Below are 27,207 nucleotides of genomic sequence, written 5' to 3'. Positions count from 1 at the left end.
GTCACTCACTCAGTAAGTCAGTCACTCACTCACTCAGTCACTCAGTCACTCACTCAGTCACTCACTCACTCAGTCACTCACTCAGTCACTCAGTCACTCACTCAGTCACTCACTCACTCAGTCACTCACTCACTCACTCACTCAGTCAGTCAGTCAGTCACTCACTCACTCAGTCACTCACTCACTCACTCAGTCACTCACTCAGTCACTCAGTCATTCACTCAGCCACTCACTCAGTCACTCACTCAGTCACTCACTGACTCAGTCACTCACTCAGTCACTCACTCACTCAGTCACTCAGTCACTCACTCAGTCACTCTTTCAGTCACTCACTCAGTCAGTCACTCACTCAGTCACTCAGTCACTCACTCAGTCATTCACTCAGTCAGTCACTCAGTCACTCAGTCACTCACTCAGTCACTCACTCAGTCACTCACTCAGTCACTCAGTTACTCACTCAGTCACTCAGTCAGTCACTCACTCAGTCAGTCACTCACTCAGTCACTCACTCAGTTACTCACTCAGTCACTCACTCAGTCACTCACTCAGTCACTCAGTCAGTCACTCAGTCACTCACTAAGTCACTCACTCAGTCACTCAGTCACTCACTCAGTCAGTCACTCACTCAGTCAGTCACTCACTCAGTTACTCACTCAGTTACTCACTCAGTCACTCACTCAGACACTCACTCAGTCACTCAGTCACTCAGTCACTCACTCAGTCACTCACTCACTCACTCAGTCACCCCGCCCCACTCCCCCCCGCCCCACTCCCCCCCACCCACTCACCCACCCCACTCACCCACCCACTCACCCACCCACGTTACTAACAATATAAACTCGTTATTAACAATATAAACTCGTCACTAAAATATAAACTCGTTACTAACAATATAAACTCGTTATTAACAATATAAACTCGTTACTAACAATATAAACTCGTTACTAACAATATAAACTCGTTACTAACAATATAAACTCGTTACTAACAATATAAACTCGTTACTAACAATATAAACTCGTTACTAACAATATAAACTCGTTACTAACAATATAAACTCGTTACTAACAATATAAACTCGTTGCTAACAATATAAACTCGTCATTAATAATATAAACTCGTTATTAACAATATAAACTCGTTACTAACAATATAAACTCGTTACTACCAATATAAACTCGTTATTAACAATGTAAACTCGTTACTAACAATATAAACTCGTTATTAACAATATAAACTCGTTACTAACAATATAAACTCGTCATTAACAATATAAACTCGTTATCAACAATATAAACTCGTTACTAACAACATAAACTCGTCATTAACAATACAAACTCGTTATTAACAATATAAACTCGTTTCTAATAATATAAACTCGTTAATAACAATATAAACTCGTTACTAACAATATAAACTCGTTACTAACAATATAAACTCGTCACTAACAATATAAACTCGTTACTAACAATATAAACTCGTCACTAACAATATAAACTCGTTACTGACAATATAAACTCGTTATTAACAATATAAACTCGTTACTAACCATATAAACTCGTTATTAACAATACAAACTCGTCATTAACAATATAAACTCGTCATTAACAATATAAACTCGTCACTAACAATATAAACTCGTCACTAACAATATAAACTCGTCACTAACAATATAAACTCGTCATTAACAATATAAACTCGTTACTAACAATATAAACTCGGTATTAACAATATAAACTCGTTACTAACAATATAAACTCGTTACTAACAATATAAACTCGTTACTAACAATATAAACTGGTTATTAACAATATAAACTCGTTATTAACAATATAAACTCGTTACTAACAATATAAACTCGTTACTAACAATATAAACTCGTCATTAACAATATAAACTCGTTATTAACAATATAAACTCGTTACTAACAATATAAACTCGTTACTACCAATATAAACTCGTTATTAACAATGTAAACTCGTTACTAACAATATAAACTCGTTATTAACAATATAAACTCGTTACTAACAATATAAACTCGTCATTAACAATATAAACTCGTTATCAACAATATAAACTCGTTACTAACAACATAAACTCGTCATTAACAATACAAACTCGTTATTAACAATATAAACTCGTTTCTAATAATATAAACTCGTTAATAACAATATAAACTCGTTACTAACAATATAAACTCGTTACTAACAATATAAACTCGTCACTAACAATATAAACTCGTTACTAACAATATAAACTCGTCACTAACAATATAAACTCGTTACTGACAATATAAACTCGTTATTAACAATATAAACTCGTTACTAACCTTATAAACTCGTTATTAACAATACAAACTCGTCATTAACAATATAAACTCGTCATTAACAATATAAACTCGTCACTAACAATATAAACTCGTCACTAACAATATAAACTCGTCACTAACAATATAAACTCGTCACTAACAATATAAACTCGTCATTAACAATATAAACTCGTTACTAACAATATAAACTCGTTATTAACAATATAAACTCGTTACTAACAATATAAACTCGTTACTAACAATATAAACTCGTTACTAACAATATAAACTGGTTATTAACAATATAAACTCGGTATTAACAATATAAACTCGTTACTAACAATACAAACTCGTCACTAACAATATAAACTCGTTAATAACAATATAAACTCGTCACTAACAATATAAACTGGTTATTAACAATATAAACTCGTTATTAACAATATAAACTCGTCACTAACAATATAAACTCGTCATTAACAATATAAACTCGTTACTAACAATATAAACTCGTTATTAACAATATAAACTCGTTACTAACAATATAAACTCGTTACTAACAATATAAACTCGTTACTAACAATATAAACTGGTTATTAACAATATAAACTCGGTATTAACAATATAAACTCGTTACTAACAATACAAACTCGTCACTAACAATATAAACTCGTTAATAACAATATAAACTCGTCACTAACAATATAAACTGGTTATTAACAATATAAACTCGTTATTAACAATATAAACTCGTTACTAACAATATAAACTCGTCACTAACAATATAAACTCGTTATTAACAATATAAACTCGTTACTAACAATATAAACTCGTCACTAACAATATAAACTCGTTACTAACAATATAAACTCGTTACTAACAATATAAACTCGTTACTAACAATATAAACTCGTTACTAACAATATAAACTCGTCACCAACAATATAAACTCGTTATTAACAATATAAACTCGTCACTAACAATATAAACTCGTTACTGACAATATAAACTCGTTATTAACAATATAAACTCGTTACTAACCATATAAACTCGTTATTAACAATACAAACTCGTCATTAACAATATAAACTCGTCATTAACAATATAAACTCGTCACTAACAATATAAACTCGTCACTAACAATATAAACTCGTCACTAACAATATAAACTCGTCATTAACAATATAAACTCGTTACTAACAATATAAACTCGGTATTAACAATATAAACTCGTTACTAACAATATAAACTCGTTACTAACAATATAAACTGGTTATTAACAATATAAACTCGTTATTAACAATATAAACTCGTTACTAACAATATAAACTCGTTACTAACAATATAAACTCGTCATTAACAATATAAACTCGTTATTAACAATATAAACTCGTTACTAACAATATAAACTCGTTACTACCAATATAAACTCGTTATTAACAATGTAAACTCGTTACTAACAATATAAACTCGTTATTAACAATATAAACTCGTTACTAACAATATAAACTCGTCATTAACAATATAAACTCGTTATCAACAATATAAACTCGTTACTAACAACATAAACTCGTCATTAACAATACAAACTCGTTATTAACAATATAAACTCGTTTCTAATAATATAAACTCGTTAATAACAATATAAACTCGTTACTAACAATATAAACTCGTTACTAACAATATAAACTCGTCACTAACAATATAAACTCGTTACTAACAATATAAACTCGTCACTAACAATATAAACTCGTTACTGACAATATAAACTCGTTATTAACAATATAAACTCGTTACTAACCATATAAACTCGTTATTAACAATACAAACTCGTCATTAACAATATAAACTCGTCATTAACAATATAAACTCGTCACTAACAATATAAACTCGTCACTAACAATATAAACTCGTCACTAACAATATAAACTCGTCATTAACAATATAAACTCGTTACTAACAATATAAACTCGTTATTAACAATATAAACTCGTTACTAACAATATAAACTCGTTACTAACAATATAAACTCGTTACTAACAATATAAACTGGTTATTAACAATATAAACTCGGTATTAACAATATAAACTCGTTACTAACAATACAAACTCGTCACTAACAATATAAACTCGTTATTAACAATATAAACTCGTCACTAACAATATAAACTGGTTATTAACAATATAAACTCGTTATTAACAATATAAACTCGTTACTAACAATATAAACTCGTCACTAACAATATAAACTCGTTATTAACAATATAAACTCGTTACTAACAATATAAACTCGTCACTAACAATATAAACTCGTTACTAACAATATAAACTCGTTACTAACAATATAAACTCGTTACTAACAATATAAACTCGTTACTAACAATATAAACTCGTCACCAACAATATAAACTCGTTATTAACAATATAAACTCGTCACTAACAATATAAACTCGTTACTAACAATATAAACTGGTTATTAACAATATAAACTCGGTATTAACAATATAAACTCGTTACTAACAATACAAACTCGTCACTAACAATATAAACTCGTTAATAACAATATAAACTCGTCACTAACAATATAAACTGGTTATTAACAATATAAACTCGTTACTAACAATATAAACTCGTTATTAACAATATAAACTCGTTACTAACAATATAAACTCGTCATTAACAATATAAACTCGTTATCAACAATATAAACTCGTTACTAACAACATTAACTCGTCATTAACAATACAAACTCGTTATTAGCAATATAAACTCGTTTCTAATAATATAAACTCGTTAATAACAATATAAACTCGTTACTAACAATATAAACTCGTTACTAACAATATAAACTCGTCACTAACAATATAAACTCGTTACTAACAATATAAACTCGTCACTAACAATATAAACTCGTTACTGACAATATAAACTCGTTATTAACAATATAAACTCGTTACTAACCATATAAACTGGTTATTAACAATACAAACTCGTCATTAACAATATAAACTCGTCATTAACAATATAAACTCGTCACTAACAATATAAACTCGTCACTAACAATATAAACTCGTCACTAACAATATAAACTCGTCATTAACAATATAAACTCGTTACTAACAATATAAACTCGGTATTAACAATATAAACTCGTTACTAACAATATAAACTCGTTACTAACAATATAAACTCGTTACTAACAATATAAACTCGTTACTAACAATATAAACTGGTTATTAACAATATAAACTCGTTATTAACAATATAAACTCGTTACTAACAATATAAATTCGTTACTAACAATATAAACTCGTCATTAACAATATAAACTCGTTATTAACAATATAAACTCGTTACTAACAATATAAACTCGTTAATACCAATATAAACTCGTTATTAACAATGTAAACTCGTTACTAACAATATAAACTCGTTATTAACAATATAAACTCGTTACTAACAATATAAACTTGTCATTAACAATATAAACTCGTTATCAACAATATAAACTCGTTACTAACAACATAAACTCGTCATTAACAATACAAACTCGTTATTAACAATATAAACTCGTTTCTAATAATATAAACTCGTTAATAACAATATAAACTCGTTACTAACAATATAAACTCGTTACTAACAATATAAACTCGTCACTAACAATATAAACTCGTTACTAACAATATAAACTCGTCACTAACAATATAAACTCGTTAATGACAATATAAACTCGTTATTAACAATATAAACTCGTTACTAACCATATAAACTCGTTATTAACAATACAAACTCGTCATTAACAATATAAACTCGTCATTAACAATATAAACTCGTCACTAACAATATAAACTCGTCACTAACAATATAAACTCGTCACTAACAATATAAACTCGTCATTAACAATATAAACTCGTTACTAACAATATAAACTCGTTATTAACAATATAAACTCGTTACTAACAATATAAACTCGTTACTAACAATATAAACTCGTTACTAACAATATAAACTGGTTATTAACAATATAAACTCGGTATTAACAATATAAACTCGTTACTAACAATACAAACTCGTCACTAACAATATAAACTCGTTAATAACAATATAAACTTGTCACTAACAATATAAACTGGTTATTAACAATATAAACTCGTTATGAACAATATAAACTCGTTACTAACAATATAAACTCGTCACTAACAATATAAACTCGTTATTAACAATATAAACTCGTTACTAACAATATAAACTCGTCACTAACAATATAAACTCGTTACTAACAATATAAACTCGTTACTAACAATATAAACTCGTTACTAACAATATAAACTCGTTACTAACAATATAAACTCGTCACCAACAATATAAACTCGTTATTAACAATATAAACTCGTCACTAACAATATAAACTCGTTACTAACAACATAAACTCGTCATTAACAATACAAACTCGTTATTAACAATATAAACTCGTTTCTAATAATATAAACTCGTTAATAACAATATAAACTCGTTACTAACAATATAAACTCGTTACTAACAATATAAACTCGTCACTAACAATATAAACTCGTTACTAACAATATAAACTCGTCACTAACAATATAAACTCGTTAATGACAATATAAACTCGTTATTAACAATATAAACTCGTTACTAACCATATAAACTCGTTATTAACAATACAAACTCGTCATTAACAATATAAACTCGTCATTAACAATATAAACTCGTCACTAACAATATAAACTCGTCACTAACAATATAAACTCGTCACTAACAATATAAACTCGTCATTAACAATATAAACTCGTTACTAACAATATAAACTCGTTATTAACAATATAAACTCGTTACTAACAATATAAACTCGTTACTAACAATATAAACTCGTTACTAACAATATAAACTGGTTATTAACAATATAAACTCGGTATTAACAATATAAACTCGTTACTAACAATACAAACTCGTCACTAACAATATAAACTCGTTAATAACAATATAAACTCGTCACTAACAATATAAACTGGTTATTAACAATATAAACTCGTTATTAACAATATAAACTCGTTACTAACAATATAAACTCGTCACTAACAATATAAACTCGTTATTAACAATATAAACTCGTTACTAACAATATAAACTCGTCACTAACAATATAAACTCGTTACTAACAATATAAACTCGTTACTAACAATATAAACTCGTTACTAACAATATAAACTCGTTACTAACAATATAAACTCGTCACCAACAATATAAACTCGTTATTAACAATATAAACTCGTCACTAACAATATAAACTCGTTACTAACAATATAAACTCGTTACTAACAATATAAACTCGTTACTAACAATATAAACTGGTTATTAACAATTTAAACTCGTTATTAACAATATAAACTCGTTACTAACAATACAAACTCGTCACTAACAATATAAACTCGTTAATAACAATATAAACTCGTCACTAACAATATAAACTGGTTATTAACAATATAAACTCGTTATTAACAATATAAACTCGTTACTAACAATATAAACTCGTCACTAACAATATAAACTCGTTATTAACAATATAAACTCGTTACTAACAATATAAACTCGTCACTAACAATATAAACTCGTTACTAACAATATAAACTCGTTACTAACAATATAAACTCGTTACTAACAATATAAACTCGTTACTAACAATATAAACTCGTCACCAACAATATAAACTCGTTATTAACAATATAAACTCGTCACTAACAATATAAACTCGTTACTAACAATATAAACTCGTTACTAACAATATAAACTCGTTACTAACAATATAAACTCGTTACTAACAATATAAACTCGTTACTAACAATATAAACTCGTCACTAACAATATAAACTCGTTACTAACAATATAAACTCTTTACTAACAATATAAACTCGTTACTAACAATATAAACTCGTTAATAACAATATAAACTCGTTACTAACAATATAAACTCGTCACTAACAATATAAACTCGTTGCTAACAATATAAACTCGTTACTAACAATATAAACTCGTTACTAACAATATAAACTCGTCACCAACAATATAAACTCGTTATTAACAATATAAACTCGTCACTAACAATATAAACTCGTTACTAACAATATAAACTCGTTACTAACAATATAAACTCGTTACTAACAATATAAACTGGTTATTAACAATATAAACTCGTTATTAACAATATAAACTCGTTACTAACAATACAAACTCGTCACTAACAATATAAACTCGTTAATAACAATATAAACTCGTCACTAACAATATAAACTGGTTATTAACAATATAAACTCGTTATTAACAATATAAACTCGTTACTAACAATATAAACTCGTCACTAACAATATAAACTCGTTATTAACAATATAAACTCGTTACTAACAATATAAACTCGTCACTAACAATATAAACTCGTTACTAACAATATAAACTCGTTACTAACAATATAAACTCGTTACTAACAATATAAACTCGTTACTAACAATATAAACTCGTCACCAACAATATAAACTCGTTATTAACAATATAAACTCGTCACTAACAATATAAACTCGTTACTAACAATATAAACTCGTTACTAACAATATAAACTCGTTACTAACAATATAAACTCGTTACTAACAATATAAACTCGTTACTAACAATATAAACTCGTCACTAACAATATAAACTCGTTACTAACAATATAAACTCTTTACTAACAATATAAACTCGTTACTAACAATATAAACTCGTTAATAACAATATAAACTCGTTACTAACAATATAAACTCGTCACTAACAATATAAACTCGTTACTAACAATATAAACTCGTTACTAACAATATAAACTCGTTACTAACAATATAAACTCGTTACTAACAATATAAACTCGTTAATAACAATATAAACTCGTCACTAACAATATAAACTCGTTATTAACAATATAAACTCGTTATTAACAATATAAACTCGTTACTAACAATACAAACTCGTCACTAACAATATAAACTCGTTAATAACAATAGAAACTCGTCACTAACAATATAAACTGGTTATTAACAATATAAACTCGTTATTAACAATATAAACTCGTTACTAACAATATAAACTCGTCACTAACAATATAAACTCGTTATTAACAATATAAACTCGTTACTAACAATATAAACTCGTCACTAACAATATAAACTCGTTACTAACAATATAAACTCGTTACTAACAATATAAACTCGTTACTAACAATATAAACTCGTTACTAACAATATAAACTCGTCACCAACAATATAAACTCGTTATTAACAATATAAACTCGTCACTAACAATATAAACTCGTTACTAACAATATAAACTCGTTACTAACAATATAAACTCGTTACTAACAATATAAACTGGTTATTAACAATATAAACTCGTTATTAACAATATAAACTCGTTACTAACAATACAAACTCGTCACTAACAATATAAACTCGTTAATAACAATATAAACTCGTCACTAACAATATAAACTGGTTATTAACAATATAAACTCGTTATTAACAATATAAACTCGTTACTAACAATATAAACTCGTCACTAACAATATAAACTCGTTATTAACAATATAAACTCGTTACTAACAATATAAACTCGTCACTAACAATATAAACTCGTTACTAACAATATAAACTCGTTACTAACAATATAAACTCGTTACTAACAATATAAACTCGTTACTAACAATATAAACTCGTCACCAACAATATAAACTCGTTATTAACAATATAAACTCGTCACTAACAATATAAACTCGTTACTAACAATATAAACTCGTTACTAACAATATAAACTCGTTACTAACAATATAAACTCGTTACTAACAATATAAACTCGTTACTAACAATATAAACTCGTCACTAACAATATAAACTCGTTACTAACAATATAAACTCTTTACTAACAATATAAACTCGTTACTAACAATATAAACTCGTTAATAACAATATAAACTCGTTACTAACAATATAAACTCGTCACTAACAATATAAACTCGTTGCTAACAATATAAACTCGTTACTAACAATATAAACTCGTTACTAACAATATAAACTCGTCACCAACAATATAAACTCGTTATTAACAATATAAACTCGTCACTAACAATATAAACTCGTTACTAACAATATAAACTCGTTACTAACAATATAAACTCGTTACTAACAATATAAACTGGTTATTAACAATATAAACTCGTTATTAACAATATAAACTCGTTACTAACAATACAAACTCGTCACTAACAATATAAACTCGTTAATAACAATATAAACTCGTCACTAACAATATAAACTGGTTATTAACAATATAAACTCGTTATTAACAATATAAACTCGTTACTAACAATATAAACTCGTCACTAACATTATAAACTCGTTATTAACAATATAAACTCGTTACTAACAATATAAACTCGTCACTAACAATATAAACTCGTTACTAACAATATAAACTCGTTACTAACAATATAAACTCGTTACTAACAATATAAACTCGTTACTAACAATATAAACTCGTCACCAACAATATAAACTCGTTATTAACAATATAAACTCGTCACTAACAATATAAACTCGTTACTAACAATATAAACTCGTTACTAACAATATAAACTCGTTACTAACAATATAAACTCGTTACTAACAATATAAACTCGTTACTAACAATATAAACTCGTCACTAACAATATAAACTCGTTACTAACAATATAAACTCTTTACTAACAATATAAACTCGTTACTAACAATATAAACTCGTTAATAACAATATAAACTCGTTACTAACAATATAAACTCGTCACTAACAATATAAACTCGTTACTAACAATATAAACTCGTTACTAACAATATAAACTCGTTACTAACAATATAAACTCGTTACTAACAATATAAACTCGTTAATAACAATATAAACTCGTCACTAACAATATAAACTCGTTATTAACAATATAAACTCGTTATTAACAATATAAACTCGTTACTAACAAAATAAACTCGTCACTAACAATATAAACTTGTTATTAACAATATAAACTCTTTACTAACAATATAAACTCGTTACTAACAATATAAACTCGTCACTAACAATATGAACTCGTTATTAACAATATAAACTCGTTACTAACAATATAAACTCGTTACTAACAATATAAACTCGTTACTAACAATATAAACTCGTTACTAACAATATAAACTCGTTACTAACAATATAAACTCGTCACTAACAATATAAACTCGTTATTAACAATATAAACTCGTCACTAACAATATAAACTCGTTACTAACAATATAAACTCGTTACTAACAATATAAACTCGTTACTAACAATATAAACTCGTTACTAACAATATAAACTCGTTAATAACAATATAAACTCGTCACTAACAATATAAACTGGTTATTAACAATATAAACTCGTTATTAACAATATAAACTCGTTACTAACAATATAAACTCGTCACTAACAATATAAACTCGTTATTAACAATATAAACTCTTTAGTAACAATATAAACTCGTTACTAACAATACAAACTCGTCACTAACAATATAAACTCGTTATTAACAATATAAACTCGTTACTAACAATATAAACTCGTTACTAACAATATAAACTCGTTACTAACAATATAAACTCGTTATTAACAATATAAACTCGTTACTAACAATATAAACTCGTTACTAACAATATAAACTCGTTATTAACAATATAAACTCTTTACTAACAATATAAACTCGTTATTAACAATATCAACTCGTTACTAACAATATAAACTCGTTATTAACAATATAAACTCGTTATTAACAATATAAACTCGTTAATAACAATATGAACTCGTTACTAACAATATGAATTCGTTATTAACAATATAAACTCGTTATTAACAATATAAACTCGTTACTAACAATATAAACTCGTCACTAACAATATAAACTCGTTATTAACAATATAAACTCTTTACTAACAATATAAACTCGTTACTAACAATATAAACTCGTCACTAACAATATAAACTCGTTACTAACAATATAAACTCGTTACTAACAATATAAACTCGTTAATAACAATATAAACTCGTCACTAACAATATAAACTGGTTATTAACAATATAAACTCGTTATTAACAATATAAACTCGTTACTAACAATATAAACTCGTCACTAACAATATAAACTCGTTATTAACAATATAAACTCTTTAGTAACAATATAAACTCGTTACTAACAATACAAACTCGTCACTAACAATATAAACTCGTTATTAACAATATAAACTCGTTACTAACAATATAAACTCGTTACTAACAATATAAACTCGTTACTAACAATATAAACTCGTTATTAACAATATAAACTCGTTACTAACAATATAAACTCGTTACTAACAATATAAACTCGTTATTAACAATATAAACTCTTTACTAACAATATAAACTCGTTATTAACAATATCAACTCGTTACTAACAATATAAACTCGTTATTAACAATATAAACTCGTTATTAACAATATAAACTCGTTAATAACAATATGAACTCGTTACTAACAATATGAATTCGTTATTAACAATATAAACTCGTTATTAACAATATAAACTCGTTACTAACAATATAAACTCGTCACTAACAATATAAACTCGTTATTAACAATATAAACTCTTTACTAACAATATAAACTCGTTACTAACAATATAAACTCGTCACTAACAATATAAACTCGTTATTAACAATATAAACTCGTTACTAACAATATAAACTCGTTACTAACAATATAAACTCGTTACTAACAATATAAACTCGTTACTAACAATATAAACTCGTTAATAACAATATAAACTCGTTACTAACAATATAAACTCGTTACTAACAATATAAACTCGTTATTAACAATATAAACTCGTTACTAACAATATAAACTCGTTACTAACAATATAAACTCGTTACTAACAATATAAACTCGTTACTAACAATATAAACTGGTTACTAACAATATAAACTCGTCACTAACAATATAAACTCGTCACTAACAATATAAACTCGTCACTAACAATATAAGCGGGTTATTAACAATATAAACTCGTTATTAACAATATAAACTCGTTATTAACAATATAAACTCGTTACTGACAATATAAACTCGTTACTAACAATATAAACTCGTTACTAACAATATAAACTCGTTACTAACAATATAAACTCGTTACTAACAATATAAACTGGTTACTAACAATATAAACTCGTCACTAACAATATAAACTCGTCACTAACAATATAAGCGGGTTATTAACAATATAAACTCGTTATTAACAATATAAACTCGTTATTAACAATATAAACTCGTTACTGACAATATAAACTCGTTACTAACAATATAAACTCGTTACTAACAATATAAACTCGTTACTAACAATATAAACTCGTTACTAACAATATAAACTCGTCATTAACAATATAAACTCGTTATTAACAATATAAACTCGTTACTAACAATATAAACTCGTCACTAACAATATAAACTCGTTATTAACAATGTAAACTCGTTACTAACAATATAAACTCGTTATTAAGAATATAAACTCGTTACTAACAATATAAACTCGTTACTAACAATATAAACTCGTTACTAACAATATAAACTCGTTACTAACAATATAAACTCGTTACTAACAATATAAACTCGTTACTAACAATATAAACTGGTTATTAACAATATAAACTCGTTACTAACAATATAAACTCGTCATTAACAATATAAACTCGTTACTAACAATATAAACTCGTCACTAACAATATAAACTCGTCACTAACAATATAAACTCGTCATTAACAATATAAACTCGTTACTAACAATATAAACTCGTTACTAACAATATAAACTCATCATTAACAATATAAACTCGTTACTAACAATATAAACTCGTTACTAACAATATAAACTCGTCACTAACAATATAAACTCGTCACTAACAATATAAACTCGTTACTAACAATATAAACTCGTTACTAACAATATAAACTGGTTATTAACAATATAAACTCGTTATTAACAATATAAACTCGTTACTAACAATACAAACTCGTTATTAACAATATAAACTCGTTACTAACAATATAAACTCGTTACTAACAATATAAACTCGTTACTAACAATATAAACTGGTTATTAACAATATAAACTCGTTACTAACAATATAAACTCGTCATTAACAATATAAACTCGTTACTAACAATATAAACTCGTTACTAACAATATAAACTCGTCACTAACAATATAAACTCGTCATTAACAATATAAACTCGTCACTAACAATATAAACTCGTTACTAACAATATAAACTCGTTACTAACAATATAAACTGGTTATTAACAATATAAACTCGTTATTAACAATATAAACTCGTTACTGATGTAGTGGTGATACGCGCTGGGTGTATATGTCGTGTGCCAGCGCGTATGTACGGGTGTGTGTGTGGTGACGCGCGCTGACGGGGAGGAGCAGGCGTCAGTGCGCGGGTGGGGGTAGTGCTGCTGATTGGCTGTGTGCCGGTGACGCGCCCAGAGGGAGTGATCGGGTAGCAGCGCGGTGTGATTGGTCGGGGAGTGGAAACACGCGCTGAGCGGAACCGGATCGTAGGGATAGCGCGTGGGGATTGGGTAACTGAGGAGCGGTGCCGACGTTGAGGTCCGCATCCGCTCCGTCTCCCGGGAAGAAGGTGATGCACAGAGGAGCAGGGGCAGAAGTGGAACCATCTAAGAAAGGAAGACGAAGGTGCAGAGATAGAGCCCGGAGAGGAGAGTAATGGAGAGTAATGGAGAGTAGAGGAGAGTAAGGTATAAGTGTGTAGCCAGCGAGAGAGAACGGTCTACACGAGCTGAGTAATGTATAGTGTGTAGCCAGCGAGAGGGAACGGTCTACACGAGCTGAGTAATGTATAGTGTGTAGCCAGCGAGAGAGAACGGTCTACACGAGCTGAGTAATGTATAGTGTGTAGCCAGCGAGAGAGAACGGTCTACACGAGCTGAGTAACGTATAGTGTGTAGCCAGCGAGAGAGAACGGTCTACACGAGCTGAGTAATGTATAGTGTGTAGCCAGCGAGAGAGAACGGTCTACACGAGCCGAGTATGCATACGGTGTAGCCAGAGAGAGAGGAAGGTCTACACGAGCCGAGTATGCATACGGTGTAGCCAGAGAGAGAGATGCAAAGTCTACACGAGGCGAGTGGAGAGTGTAGCAGAGGCGCAGAGTCTACACGAGGCGAGAGAGGAGTGTAGCCGAGGCGCGGAGTCTACACGAGGCACAGAGAGCCGGCAGCACAGAATCCAGAGTCAAGAGAAGCGCATTGTGAAGAAGAGAGGCCACGCGTTGTATTGTTACAAGTCAAGATTTAATAAAAGAAGTGTGTTCCCGTCAAGGAGTTTCCTGCCGTCATTTTCCAATACTTCATCTGGCGTCAGAAGTGAAACGGGCTTCCAAGTATGGAGACGAGGAAGACCCGTAGGACCCACGGGATTGACCGCGAGGAAGACCTGGACGACTCGGGGCCGCTGGTGGCGGGGGGTGAGGAAGAGGACTTGCCCACGCTGCAGGGTCCGTCGACGGCGCCGGCCGAGCGACCGGGGACAGACGCCGGGCTTCGTGAGGCGCACTCCCGACTGGCGGAGCTGCTGCTCGCCGCCGCGTCCATCTTGGCGGAGATCAGCTCGTCGGGAGGAGCGGGGACGGTGGGGGACATTTTACAAGGTCGCCCCGCAGATTCCCGCCAAAACGAATGGGGGATTCCCGCCATTGCGCCTGGGCCTACTTTTGGCGGGAACGGCGAGCGCCACGTGGTGGTGGGTTCCCAAGCGCGCGCATCGACGTCATCAGCGCGCGAGGGGGTCCGCCATCTTACGTCTGCTGCTGGAGCCGCCATCTTAGACACCGACGGACAGGCGGAGAGGAACCACGAGGCGGATGACTTCATTTTTCAGCAGCGCCTGCCCACGTTGTCAGCCTTCAAGGCGGAAGGCGGAGACTGGGGCCAATTTCAGCGAAGGTTTTTGGCGCATCAAGAGATGTCAGCGTGGTCCGATGCTACGGCGCTGCGGGCATTGCCCGCCATGCTGGACGACGATGCGCTCGCGGCCTTCAGGGCTGCACGGAAGTCGGACCGCTCCACGCTGAAGGATGCGCTGGGTTTGTTGGCCAGGGTCTACGGGCCTCCCTCTACGTGCCGCCATCAGTTCTACGCAAGACGGAAAGCGGCCACGGAGACCGCGCTGGCCTATCGCACGGCGTTGCTGGCTCTTGCTGATGCTGCGTTCCCTCGGATGGACGAGGAGGGCCAAGACGCGATGGTTTTGGAGCAGCTGCTCAAGTTGGCGCAGGACCTGGGGGTCCCTATCAACACAGCTGACGAGATTGATATTTCTTCTTTGAGAGTCGCCACGAGTATTCAAGCGCACGAGGCCCTACAACGGAAGCAAGGCGTTGGTTGCAACGCTGCTGTCGTCGCAGCCCCGGGTTTGGTGGTCGCCGAACCCCAAGTCGTCAGCCCACGAGAGGAGGCGTTCGCCACGGGACGACCAGGGGACTGGAGGCCGGGGGCCCGGTCGCCTCTGCGATCGGGCCGAAAGTCGGAGCAACCAAGATCTACTCCGACCCTCGTCACGTGCTATAACTGCGGCCTCCGGGGCCACGTGGCGTCCGGGTGCCGCGCTCCGCGGCAGCGCGCCATGGGAGCTCGGCTGGACGACGACCGAGAGCCCAAGTCATCTCTACAATCCCCGGCAAGTCGCGGCACCTCACACGCTCGGCCTGTTTATTCGGCACACATGGGACGCCGCGTTGCGGCGGAGGAGGGCCGGTTAAGGTTCGGGGATTCGGTTCGGCGAGGGGGGTTCGGCCGGGACCAGGGAGACATTGAATGGGCGGAATTGGGGCATAGAATTGTGGCTGCTTCGGCGGGTTCGTCCGTTGTTACGGGATCTATTGATGGGGTTGAGATTAGGGTGTTAGTGGACACGGGGGCATCAGCAACTATTATATCGGACCTCATTTATAATATTCTTCCGGTCCAATGTCGTCCGCTGCTTCCAGTGGATGTGCCATTTTACGCCGCTAATGGGGGATCGTTGGGCATTATCGGTCAGGTTAGGGCGTCCATTTGCATTGGAGATATCAAATTGTCGGGACCCGTTTTCGTTTCGTCTTCTTTGGCAGTTCCGTGTCTTTTGGGCACTGACTTTTTGGCTAAAATGCCCATTAAAATTCTTATCGATCAACGATGCATTGAACTGCCATCGGGTCGCCGGATTTCATTTTTGACGGGCCCTACTGACATTCGGACGGCGTGCGCTACGATACAAGCGGTGGCGACGCAGACAGTGCAAGTGCCCCCGGGTTCACAGATGTTGATTCCCCTCCGGTTGCGGAAACCATGGGTGAGGGAGGCTTCGGGACAGAGTATGCTTTTGGGTCCTTCTAACAAGGCTGTCGGGGGTCTTGATTTATCGGTGGCTCACACTTTGGTGCGGGCTGACAGGGATCCGTTTGTGATGGTTTTGAACGCGGGGTCGCGACCAGCTGTCATTCCGCAGGGCACCGTGCTGGCTCACGCGGCGCAGGTCCCTGGGGATGATGGGTTGGTTGCGCAGGTGGGCTCGAGCCCCGCGCGGAACGTTGAGCCAAGGGAAGACCTTGAGTGGGTCCATTCGTTATGTGCCGCCTCGGACGATTTGTCGGCGGCGCAGTTGGGTGCGCTGCGCGAGTTGCTCATTGAATTCTCTGATGTATTCAGTAAACATAAGTATGACATTGGGTGCACGGATTTGTTGCACCATCACATTGAAACGGGCGATGCGGCGCCGGTCAGGCTAAATCCCTTCCGACTGAGTCCCGTGGAGAAGGAACATGTTCAGTCGGCTGTTAACGATATGCTAGAAGCCGATATTATTTCGCCCTCCTCTAGCCCGTGGGGAGCGCCTATTGTGCTGGTTAAGAAGCAGGACGGGTCCCTGCGATTCTGCGTTGATTTCCGTCGCCTGAATAAGATCTCTGTGGCTGACGCGTATCCGCTCCCCAGGATGGATGAGTCCCTCGATGCATTGTCTGGTGCGCGATATTTTTCGACTCTTGATTTGTTATCGGGGTTTTGGCAGTTGCCGCTCGACGAAGAGTCGAAACCTAAGACAGCATTTCGGACTCCAGGGGGGCTGTTCCAGTTTAACCGGTTACCCATGGGACTTCACTCCTCTCCAGCGACGTTTCAGCAACTTATGGAGTTGGTTTTGTCGGGCTTACAGTGGGATACATGCTTGATTTATATGGACGATGTCATTGTTTTCAGTAAAACGTTTGAGGAACACCTCCGGCGATTGAGAGGGGTGTTCTTGCGAATGCGATCGGCTAAGTTGAAATTTAAACCGGCCAAATGTCACCTCCTTCGTAGGTCCGTTAGATACTTGGGTCACATTGTCGATTCTTCGGGGATCTCCACCGATCCCGCGAAGACGGATTGTGTCGGTTCGTGGCCGACACCTACGTCCGTTTCCGACGTGCGTAGTTTCATCGGGTTTGCTTCTTATTATCGGCGGTTCGTTGAGCACTTCGCCACTATTGCAAAACCCTTGCACGCTCTAACGGCGAAGGGAGTGAAGTTCAAATGGGGACCGGAGGAGGAGGCCGCGTTTCGCTCCCTCCGGGACGCCTTGGTGGGTGCCCCACCCTTGTGTTATCCCGATTTTGCCAGTCCCTTTTTGCTGGACACGGATGCTAGCAACACGGGCATTGGGGGCGTGCTATCCCAAGTCGTTGGGGGTGTCGAAAGAGTTGTCGCCTACGGTAGTAGGGTGTTGTCTCCGGCGGAGCAGCGCTACTGTGTCACCCGTCGCGAGCTGCTTGCCATTGTTTTTTTTGTGCAGCAGTTTAGGCCATATCTTTATGGTCGTCACTTTACAGTCCGAACGGACCACGCGGCGCTACAGTATTCATTGAGGGTCGCCCAGCCCTCGGGCCAGTTGTCGCGTTGGTTGGAAGTCCTCCAGGACTATCAGTTTACGACTACGTACCGTAAGGGGTTGCGACACACGAATGCCGATTGCTTGTCGCGGTTGTTGCCTTGTGATGAATGCGCGTGTTTGTCGGGATCGGCGCGCTGTAAACCGACGCTTGCGGGGGAGATGGGGGCACTGGCTGCGACAGCGGGCGCACCGATCGGGGATGATTCCACTGCCTCTCAGGGTCGGGACTCGCTGCTCTCGCTGTCGCTCAGCGAATGGGGCCGCCTCCAGATGGCGGACAGCTCGCTGCTAGCATTGCGCCGCAAGGTTGGGGGTCCCGAGGGGGACCAGGAGCGTACCGGCTCCTATGTACTTGAGCGGGGCGTGTTATTGAAATGGGACAGTTTGTCCCGGCGGAACGCACTCGTGGTGCCTTCCGCTGTGAGGGGGAGGGTTGTCTTGGCGGCACACGAACGCCTCTTGCACTTGGGAGTTAACAAGACGCTTGCCCTGCTTCAGCGTGACTATTACTGGCCGGGAATGGGAAGTGATGTGGTGCATATTCTGAAGGGGTGCGTTGAGTGCGCCAGGCGTAAACCACCGGCCGTGGCAGCTAATCCACCGCTGCAATCTATTCAGGTCTCGCGTACCAACGAGCTCGTTGCACTCGATATTTTGGGGCCCTTCCCAGTCACGCCGAGAGGGAATAAATATTTGTTAGTGGGGGTCGAATACTTTACCCGATGGCCTATGGCGTGGCCTCTCGCTAACCAGTCGGCAGCGGCTGTGACGGATGCCTTCGTCCAGGGCTATGTCCTGGACAAGGGGGCTCCCGAACGCCTGCTGACCGACCAAGGTAAAAAATTTTCGAGTAAATTGTTGCAAGAGGTGTGCGATCTGTTGGGTACCAAGAAGGTGCGTACCTCCCCGTACCACCCGCAGACTGACGGGATGGTGGAGAGACTCCACAAAACCTTGACTTCCATGCTGTGCCAGCAGGTGTGCGAGGCACATGTAGATTGGGACCTGCAGGTCCCGGGAGTCCTTGCCGCGTATAGAATGGCCCCCCATGCAGCTACGGGGTTTTCCCCATTCTATTTGATGTACGGTCGGGAAGCTGACCCGCCAATAGAAACGCAACTTGGCCTGTCCGCTCCACGAACTAATTCTAATTTGGCAGAACATATTAAGTTTAATATTCACAAGCTGACAGAGGCGAGGGAGGCCGCGCGGCTTAATTCGCGGGCTCGCCAAATTGCTAATGAACGGTTGCGGGCACGGAAGGTGTCCATGCACGAATGGAAACCAGGTGACAGGGCCTGGCTGCATTGCCCTCAGGCACCCTTGGCTACGTCGCCTAAATTGTTGAGACCGTGGAGGGGACCCGTGGAGGTCGTGCGCGTTGCACGGCCCCAGTGCGTTCAGATAAAGTGGGGAAAGCGCCGGTGGTACGTTCACCCCTCCCGACTGAAACCGTTCTCGCCTCCATATGGCCTCCCCTTGTGTCGTGATGGCCGGGCGTGTGACGTGACCGGCGACCCAGAGGGGGAAATGTCTCTGCCTGATCCACACGTATTTTCGCCTGATCTGCTCCCAGGTGTCTCGGAACTGACAGCTGCCGATCACCGGCGGCCGGATCTCCGCGGCGGGGCCGGCCCTTTCAGGCCCGTTCCGCGCCGTCTGGAGCAGCCGGAACCGCCGGACGGTCGTCAGTGTCCCGCCCCATACGATGGACCAGCCAGACGGACTCGCGCCAGGTCGTGCTACTTTGCATGACCTGCCTCGTGAGGAGTCGGGGCAGTTGGAGCGCCTCGTCACTGCGTGTAGTCGCAGGGACGTGGGGCGCGTTCGTTTCGAATTTGCTCGTATCGTGTTATTGTTGACTTTTCGGGTTCATTGTCAATCTGTACATAGTTATTCTTGTTGTTGTTGTTGTTGTGTTATGTTACGGGGCACACTCGGGGGGTTACGGGATTTTTTTTTTGTTGGTTGTCGTTTTATCGTCGCGGTTGGTTGTTGTTAGCAGCCGGGCCGGCTGCGAGCTATGTGGGAGGGGGTGATGTAGTGGTGATACGCGCTGGGTGTATATGTCGTGTGCCAGCGCGTATGTACGGGTGTGTGTGTGGTGACGCGCGCTGACGGGGAGGAGCAGGCGTCAGTGCGCGGGTGGGGGTAGTGCTGCTGATTGGCTGTGTGCCGGTGACGCGCCCAGAGGGAGTGATCGGGTAGCAGCGCGGTGTGATTGGTCGGGGAGTGGAAACACGCGCTGAGCGGAACCGGATCGTAGGGATAGCGCGTGGGGATTGGGTAACTGAGGAGCGGTGCCGACGTTGAGGTCCGCATCCGCTCCGTCTCCCGGGAAGAAGGGGTATATAAGGTGATGCACAGAGGAGCAGGGGCAGAAGTGGAACCATCTAAGAAAGGAAGACGAAGGTGCAGAGATAGAGCCCGGAGAGGAGAGTAATGGAGAGTAATGGAGAGTAGAGGAGAGTAAGGTATAAGTGTGTAGCCAGCGAGAGAGAACGGTCTACACGAGCTGAGTAATGTATAGTGTGTAGCCAGCGAGAGGGAACGGTCTACACGAGCTGAGTAATGTATAGTGTGTAGCCAGCGAGAGAGAACGGTCTACACGAGCTGAGTAATGTATAGTGTGTAGCCAGCGAGAGAGAACGGTCTACACGAGCTGAGTAACGTATAGTGTGTAGCCAGCGAGAGAGAACGGTCTACACGAGCTGAGTAATGTATAGTGTGTAGCCAGCGAGAGAGAACGGTCTACACGAGCCGAGTATGCATACGGTGTAGCCAGAGAGAGAGGAAGGTCTACACGAGCCGAGTATACATACGGTGTAGCCAGAGAGAGAGATGCAAAGTCTACACGAGGCGAGTGGAGAGTGTAGCAGAGGCGCAGAGTCTACACGAGGCGAGAGAGGAGTGTAGCCGAGGCGCGGAGTCTACACGAGGCACAGAGAGCCGGCAGCACAGAATCCAGAGTCAAGAGAAGCGCATTGTGAAGAAGAGAGGCCACGCGTTGTATTGTTACAAGTCAAGATTTAATAAAATAAGTGTGTTCCCGTCAAGGAGTTTCCTGCCGTCATTTTCCAATACTTCACTAACAATACAAACTGGTTATTAACAATATAAACTCGTTAATAACAATATAAACTCGTCACTAACAATATAAACTGGTTATTAACAATATAAACTGGTTATTAACAATATAAACTCGTTACTAACAATATAAACTCGTCACTAACAATATAAACTGGTTATTAACAATATAAACTCGTTATTCACAATATAAACTCGTTACTAACAATATAAACTCGTTACTAACAATATAAACTCGTTACTAACAATATAAACTCGTTAATAACAATATAAACTCGTCACTAACAATATAAACTCGTTAATAACAATATAAACTTGTCACTAACAATATAAACTGGTTATTAACAATATAAACTCGTTATTAACAATATAAACTCGTTACTAACAATATAAACTCGTTACTAACAATATATACTCGTTACTAACAATATAAACTCGTTAATAACAATATAAACTCGTCACTAACAATATAAACTCGTTAATAACAATATAAACTCGTCACTAACAATATAAACTGGTTATTAACAATATAAACTCGTTATTAACAATATAAACTCGTTATTAACAATATAAACTCGTTACTAACAATATAAACTCGTTACTAACAATATAAACTCGTTACTAACAATATAAACTGGTTATTAACAATACAAACTCGTTACTAACAATATAAACTCGTTATTAACAATATAAACTCGTCACTAACAATATAAACTCGTTACTAACAATATAAACTCGTTACTAACAATATAAACTCGTTACTAACAATATAAACTCGTTATTAACAATATAAACTCGTCACTAACAATATAAACTCGTTACTAACAATATAAACTCCTTACTAACAATATAAACTCGTCACTAACAATATAAACTCGTTACTAACAATATAAACTCGTTACTAACAATATAAACTCGCTATTAAAAATATAAACTCGTTACTAACAATATAAACTCGTTAATAACAAAATAAACTCGTTACTAACAATATAAACTCGTTACTAACAATATAAACTCGTTAATAACAATATAAACTCTTTACTAACAATATAAACTCGTTATTAACAATATAAACTCGTTACTAACAATATAAACTCGTTATTAACAATATAAACTCGTTATTAACAATATGAACTCGTCACTAACAATATAAACTCGTTACTAACAATATAAACTCGTTACTAACAATATAAACTCGTTATTAACAATATAAACTCGTCATTAACAATATAAACTTGTTATTAACAATATAAACTCGTTACTAACAATATAAACTCGTTATTAACAATATAAACTCGTTACTAACAATATAAACTCGTCACTAACAATATAAACTCGTTACTAACAATATAAACTCGTTACTAACAATATAAACTGGTTATTAATCATATAAACTCGTTAGTAAGAACGTCCTTCCAGTGATGTTGTTGTTGTTGTTTTCTCTCCACAGCTCTCATGATCCTTCCAGTGATGTTGTTGTTGTTGTTTTCTCTCCACAGCTCTCAAGATCCACGTGTCAGCCTCCACCAAGGCGGTTCTTGAAGAGAGCGGCGACTTTGATCTGGAACCACGCGGGGAGCTGGACATGGAGGTGACCGTGACAGTGACCAGTGGCTAGCAAGTCACCTACACAGGGCGCTGTCTCCATGACTACCTACTGACTCAGTCACTTACTCAGTCACTCACTCAGACACTCACTCAGTCACTCACTCAGTCACTCGGTCACTCACTCAGTCACTCACTCAGTCACTCACTCACTCAATGGCTAGCAAGCGTAGTTACCTACACAGGGCGCTGTCTCCATGACTACCTACTGACTCAGTCACTCACTCACTCACTCAGTCACTCACTCACTCAGACACTCACTCACTCAGTCACTCACTCAGACACTAACTCACTCAGTCAATCAGTCAGACACTCACTCAGTCACTCAGTCAGACACTCACTCAGTCACTCACTCACTCAGACACTCACTCTTCTCAGTCACTCAGTCACTCACTCACTCACTCACCCACTCTGTCACTCACTCAGTCACTCACTCACTTAGTCACTCACTCACTCAGACACTCAGTCAGTCACTCACTCAGTCACTCAGTCAGTCACTCACTCAGTCACTCACTCAGTCACTCAGTCACTCAGTCAGTCACTCACTCACTCAGTCACTCACTCAGACACTCACTCACTCAGACACTCACTCAGTCACTCAGACACTCATTCAGTCACTCACTCAGTCATTCACTTAGTCACCCACTCACTCAGTCACTTGCTCAGTCACTCACTCACTCACTCAGTCACTCACTCAGTCACTCACTCAGACACTCACTCACTCAGACACTCACTCACTCAGACACTCACTCAGTCACCCACTCACTCAGTCACTCACTCAGTCATTCAGTCAGTCACTCACTCACTCAGGCGCTGTCTCCATGGTTACCTACTGCCTGTAGTCACCTATGCAGTCGCTGTCTCCATGGTTACCTACTGCCTGTAGTCACCTACACAGGGCGCTGTCTCCATGGTTACCTACCGACTGTAGTCACCTACACGGGCCCTGTCTCCATGGTTACCTACTGGCTGTAGTTCGTGGCGTTGTTGTATTACAGGGTGGAGGGTCTATGGCGACCTTCTGGTTGCTGGGGGAGAGAGACGGAGCATCGGAGGGGCGGGTGGAAGAGTCGATGCAGTGAGGAGGGTGGAGAGGGGTGGACGGACCACGCCGGGATGGGTGGAGCGGAACGCGATGGAACTACCAACATCAACATCAACACCATCACTATCACCACCAACATCATCAACATCACCATCATTACCACCATCACCACCACATCCGCCATCACCACCACCACATCCGCCATCATCACCACCACCACCATCACCACCACCATCATCATCACCACCATCACTACCACCATCACTACCACCATCATCACCACCATCATCACCACCACCATCATCACCACCACTACCGCTATCATCACCACCACCACCACCATCATCACTACCACCATCACCACCATCATCACCACCACCATCATCACCACCACTACCACCATCATCACCACCATCACCACCATCATCACCACCACTATCACCATCACCACCATCACCACCATCATCATCACCACCACCATCATCACCACCATCACCATGGTGCTGTTGACTGCCAGTAAACATCGCCACAAATGGAAGCTACACGGGGATATTTGTCTTTACTGTGAGTGGGTGGGTGAGTGGGTGAGTGGGTGAGAGAGTGAGTGGATGGGTGAGTGAGTGGGTGAGTTTGTGGGTGGGTGAGTGAGTGGGTGGGTGGGTGGGTGAGTGAGTGAGTGGGTGGGTGAGTGAGTTAGTGGGTGATGGGTGGGTGGGTGAGTGGGTGAGTTGGTGGGTGAGTGGGTGGGTGGGTGAGTGGGTGGGTGGGTGAGTGAGTGGGTGGGTGGGTAGGTGGGTGGGTGGGTGGGTGGGTGAGTGAGTGGGTGGGTGGGTGAGTGAGTGGGTGAGCGAGTGGGTGGGTTGGTGAGTGAGTGGGTGAGTTGGTGAGTGAGTGGGTGAGTGGGTGAGTGAGTGGGTGGGTGAGTGAGTTGGTGGGTGGGTGAGTTGGTGGGTGGGTGAGTGAGTTGGTGGGTGAGTGAGTGAGTGGGTGAGTGAGTGAGTTGGTGAGTGAGTTGGTGAGTGAGTTGGTGAGTGAGTGAGTGGGTGAGTTGGTGGGTGAGTGAGTGGGTCAGTGAGTGGGTGAGTGGGTGAGTGAGTGGGTGAGTTGGTGGGTGGGTGAGTGGGTGGGTGAGTGGGTGGGTGAGCGGGTGAGTGGGTGGGTGGGTGAGTGAGTGGGTGAGTGAGTGGGTGGGTGAGTGGGTGAGTTGGTGAGTGGGTGAGCGGGTGAGTGGGTGGGTGAGTTGGTGGGTGGGTGGGTGAGTGAGTGGGTGGGTGGGTGAGTGAGTTGGTGGGTGGGTGAGTGAGTGGGTGAGTGAGTTCGTGAGTGGGTGGGTGAGTGGTTGGGTGGGTGAATGAGTGGGTGGGTGGGTGGATGAGTGGGTGAGCTGGTGAGTGAGTGGGTGAGTGGGTGGGTGAGTGAGTTGGTGGGTGGGTGAGTGAGTTGGTGGGTGGGTGAGTGAGTTGGTGGGTGGGTGGGTGGGTGAGTGAGTGAGTGGGTGGGTGAGTGAGTGGGTGGGTGAGTGGGTGGGTGGGTGGGTGGGTGGGTGGGTGGGTGAGTGAGTGAGTGAGTGGGTGGGTGGGTGAGTGGGTGAGTGAGTGGGTGGGTGAGTGAGTGAGTGGGTGGGTGGGTGAGTGAGTGGATGAGTGAGTGGGTGGGTGAGTGAGTTGGTGGGTGGGTGAGTGAGTGGGTGAGCGAGTGGGTGGGTGAGTGAGTGGGTGAGTGGGTGGGTGAGTGAGTGGTTGAGTTGGTGAGTGAGTGAGTGGGTGAGTGGGTGGGTGAACGGGTGAGTGGGTGGGTGGGTGAGTGAGTGGGTGAGTGAGTGGGTGGGTGAGTGAGTGAGTTGGTGGGTGGGTGAGTGAGTTGGTGGGTGGGTGAGTGGGTGAGTGAGTGAGTTGGTGAGTGGGTGGGTGAGTGAGCGGGTGGGTGAGTGAGTGGGGGAGTGAGTGAGTTGGTGAGTGGGCAGGTGAGTGAGCGGGTGGGTGAGTGGGTGGGTGAGTGGGTGAGTGAGCGGGTGGGTGAGTGAGTGGGGGAGTGAGTGAGTGAGTTGGTGAGTGGGTGAGCGGGTGGGTGAGTGAGTGGGTGGGTGAGTAGATGGGTGGGTGAGTAG

At 38.8% G+C, this 27,207-nt stretch overlaps 1 protein-coding gene across 1 annotated transcript in view; it reads left to right on the top strand.

The window, feature by feature from the left end:
• LOC144738072 (atrial natriuretic peptide receptor 1-like) overlaps positions 1-25,615 on the top strand; it is a 78,729-nt gene extending 53,114 nt beyond the window's left edge. The window contains exons 17-18 of the mRNA XM_078620982.1: positions 23,950-24,041; positions 25,054-25,615. Of these exons, the coding sequence (XP_078477108.1) occupies positions 23,950-24,041; positions 25,054-25,137 (176 nt within the window). The 3' untranslated portion in view covers positions 25,138-25,615. The remainder of the gene's footprint in view (positions 1-23,949; positions 24,042-25,053) is intronic.
• The last annotated feature ends 1,592 nt before the right edge of the window (positions 25,616-27,207 follow it).

Source organism: Lampetra planeri, chromosome 77 (genome assembly GCF_965212315.1).
Source record: "Lampetra planeri chromosome 77, kcLamPlan1.2.h2, whole genome shotgun sequence".
NCBI lineage: Eukaryota > Metazoa > Chordata > Hyperoartia > Petromyzontiformes > Petromyzontidae > Lampetra > Lampetra planeri.
The sequence above is the reverse complement of the archived record's forward strand: the minus strand, read 5'-3'. Positions and strand labels throughout refer to the sequence as shown.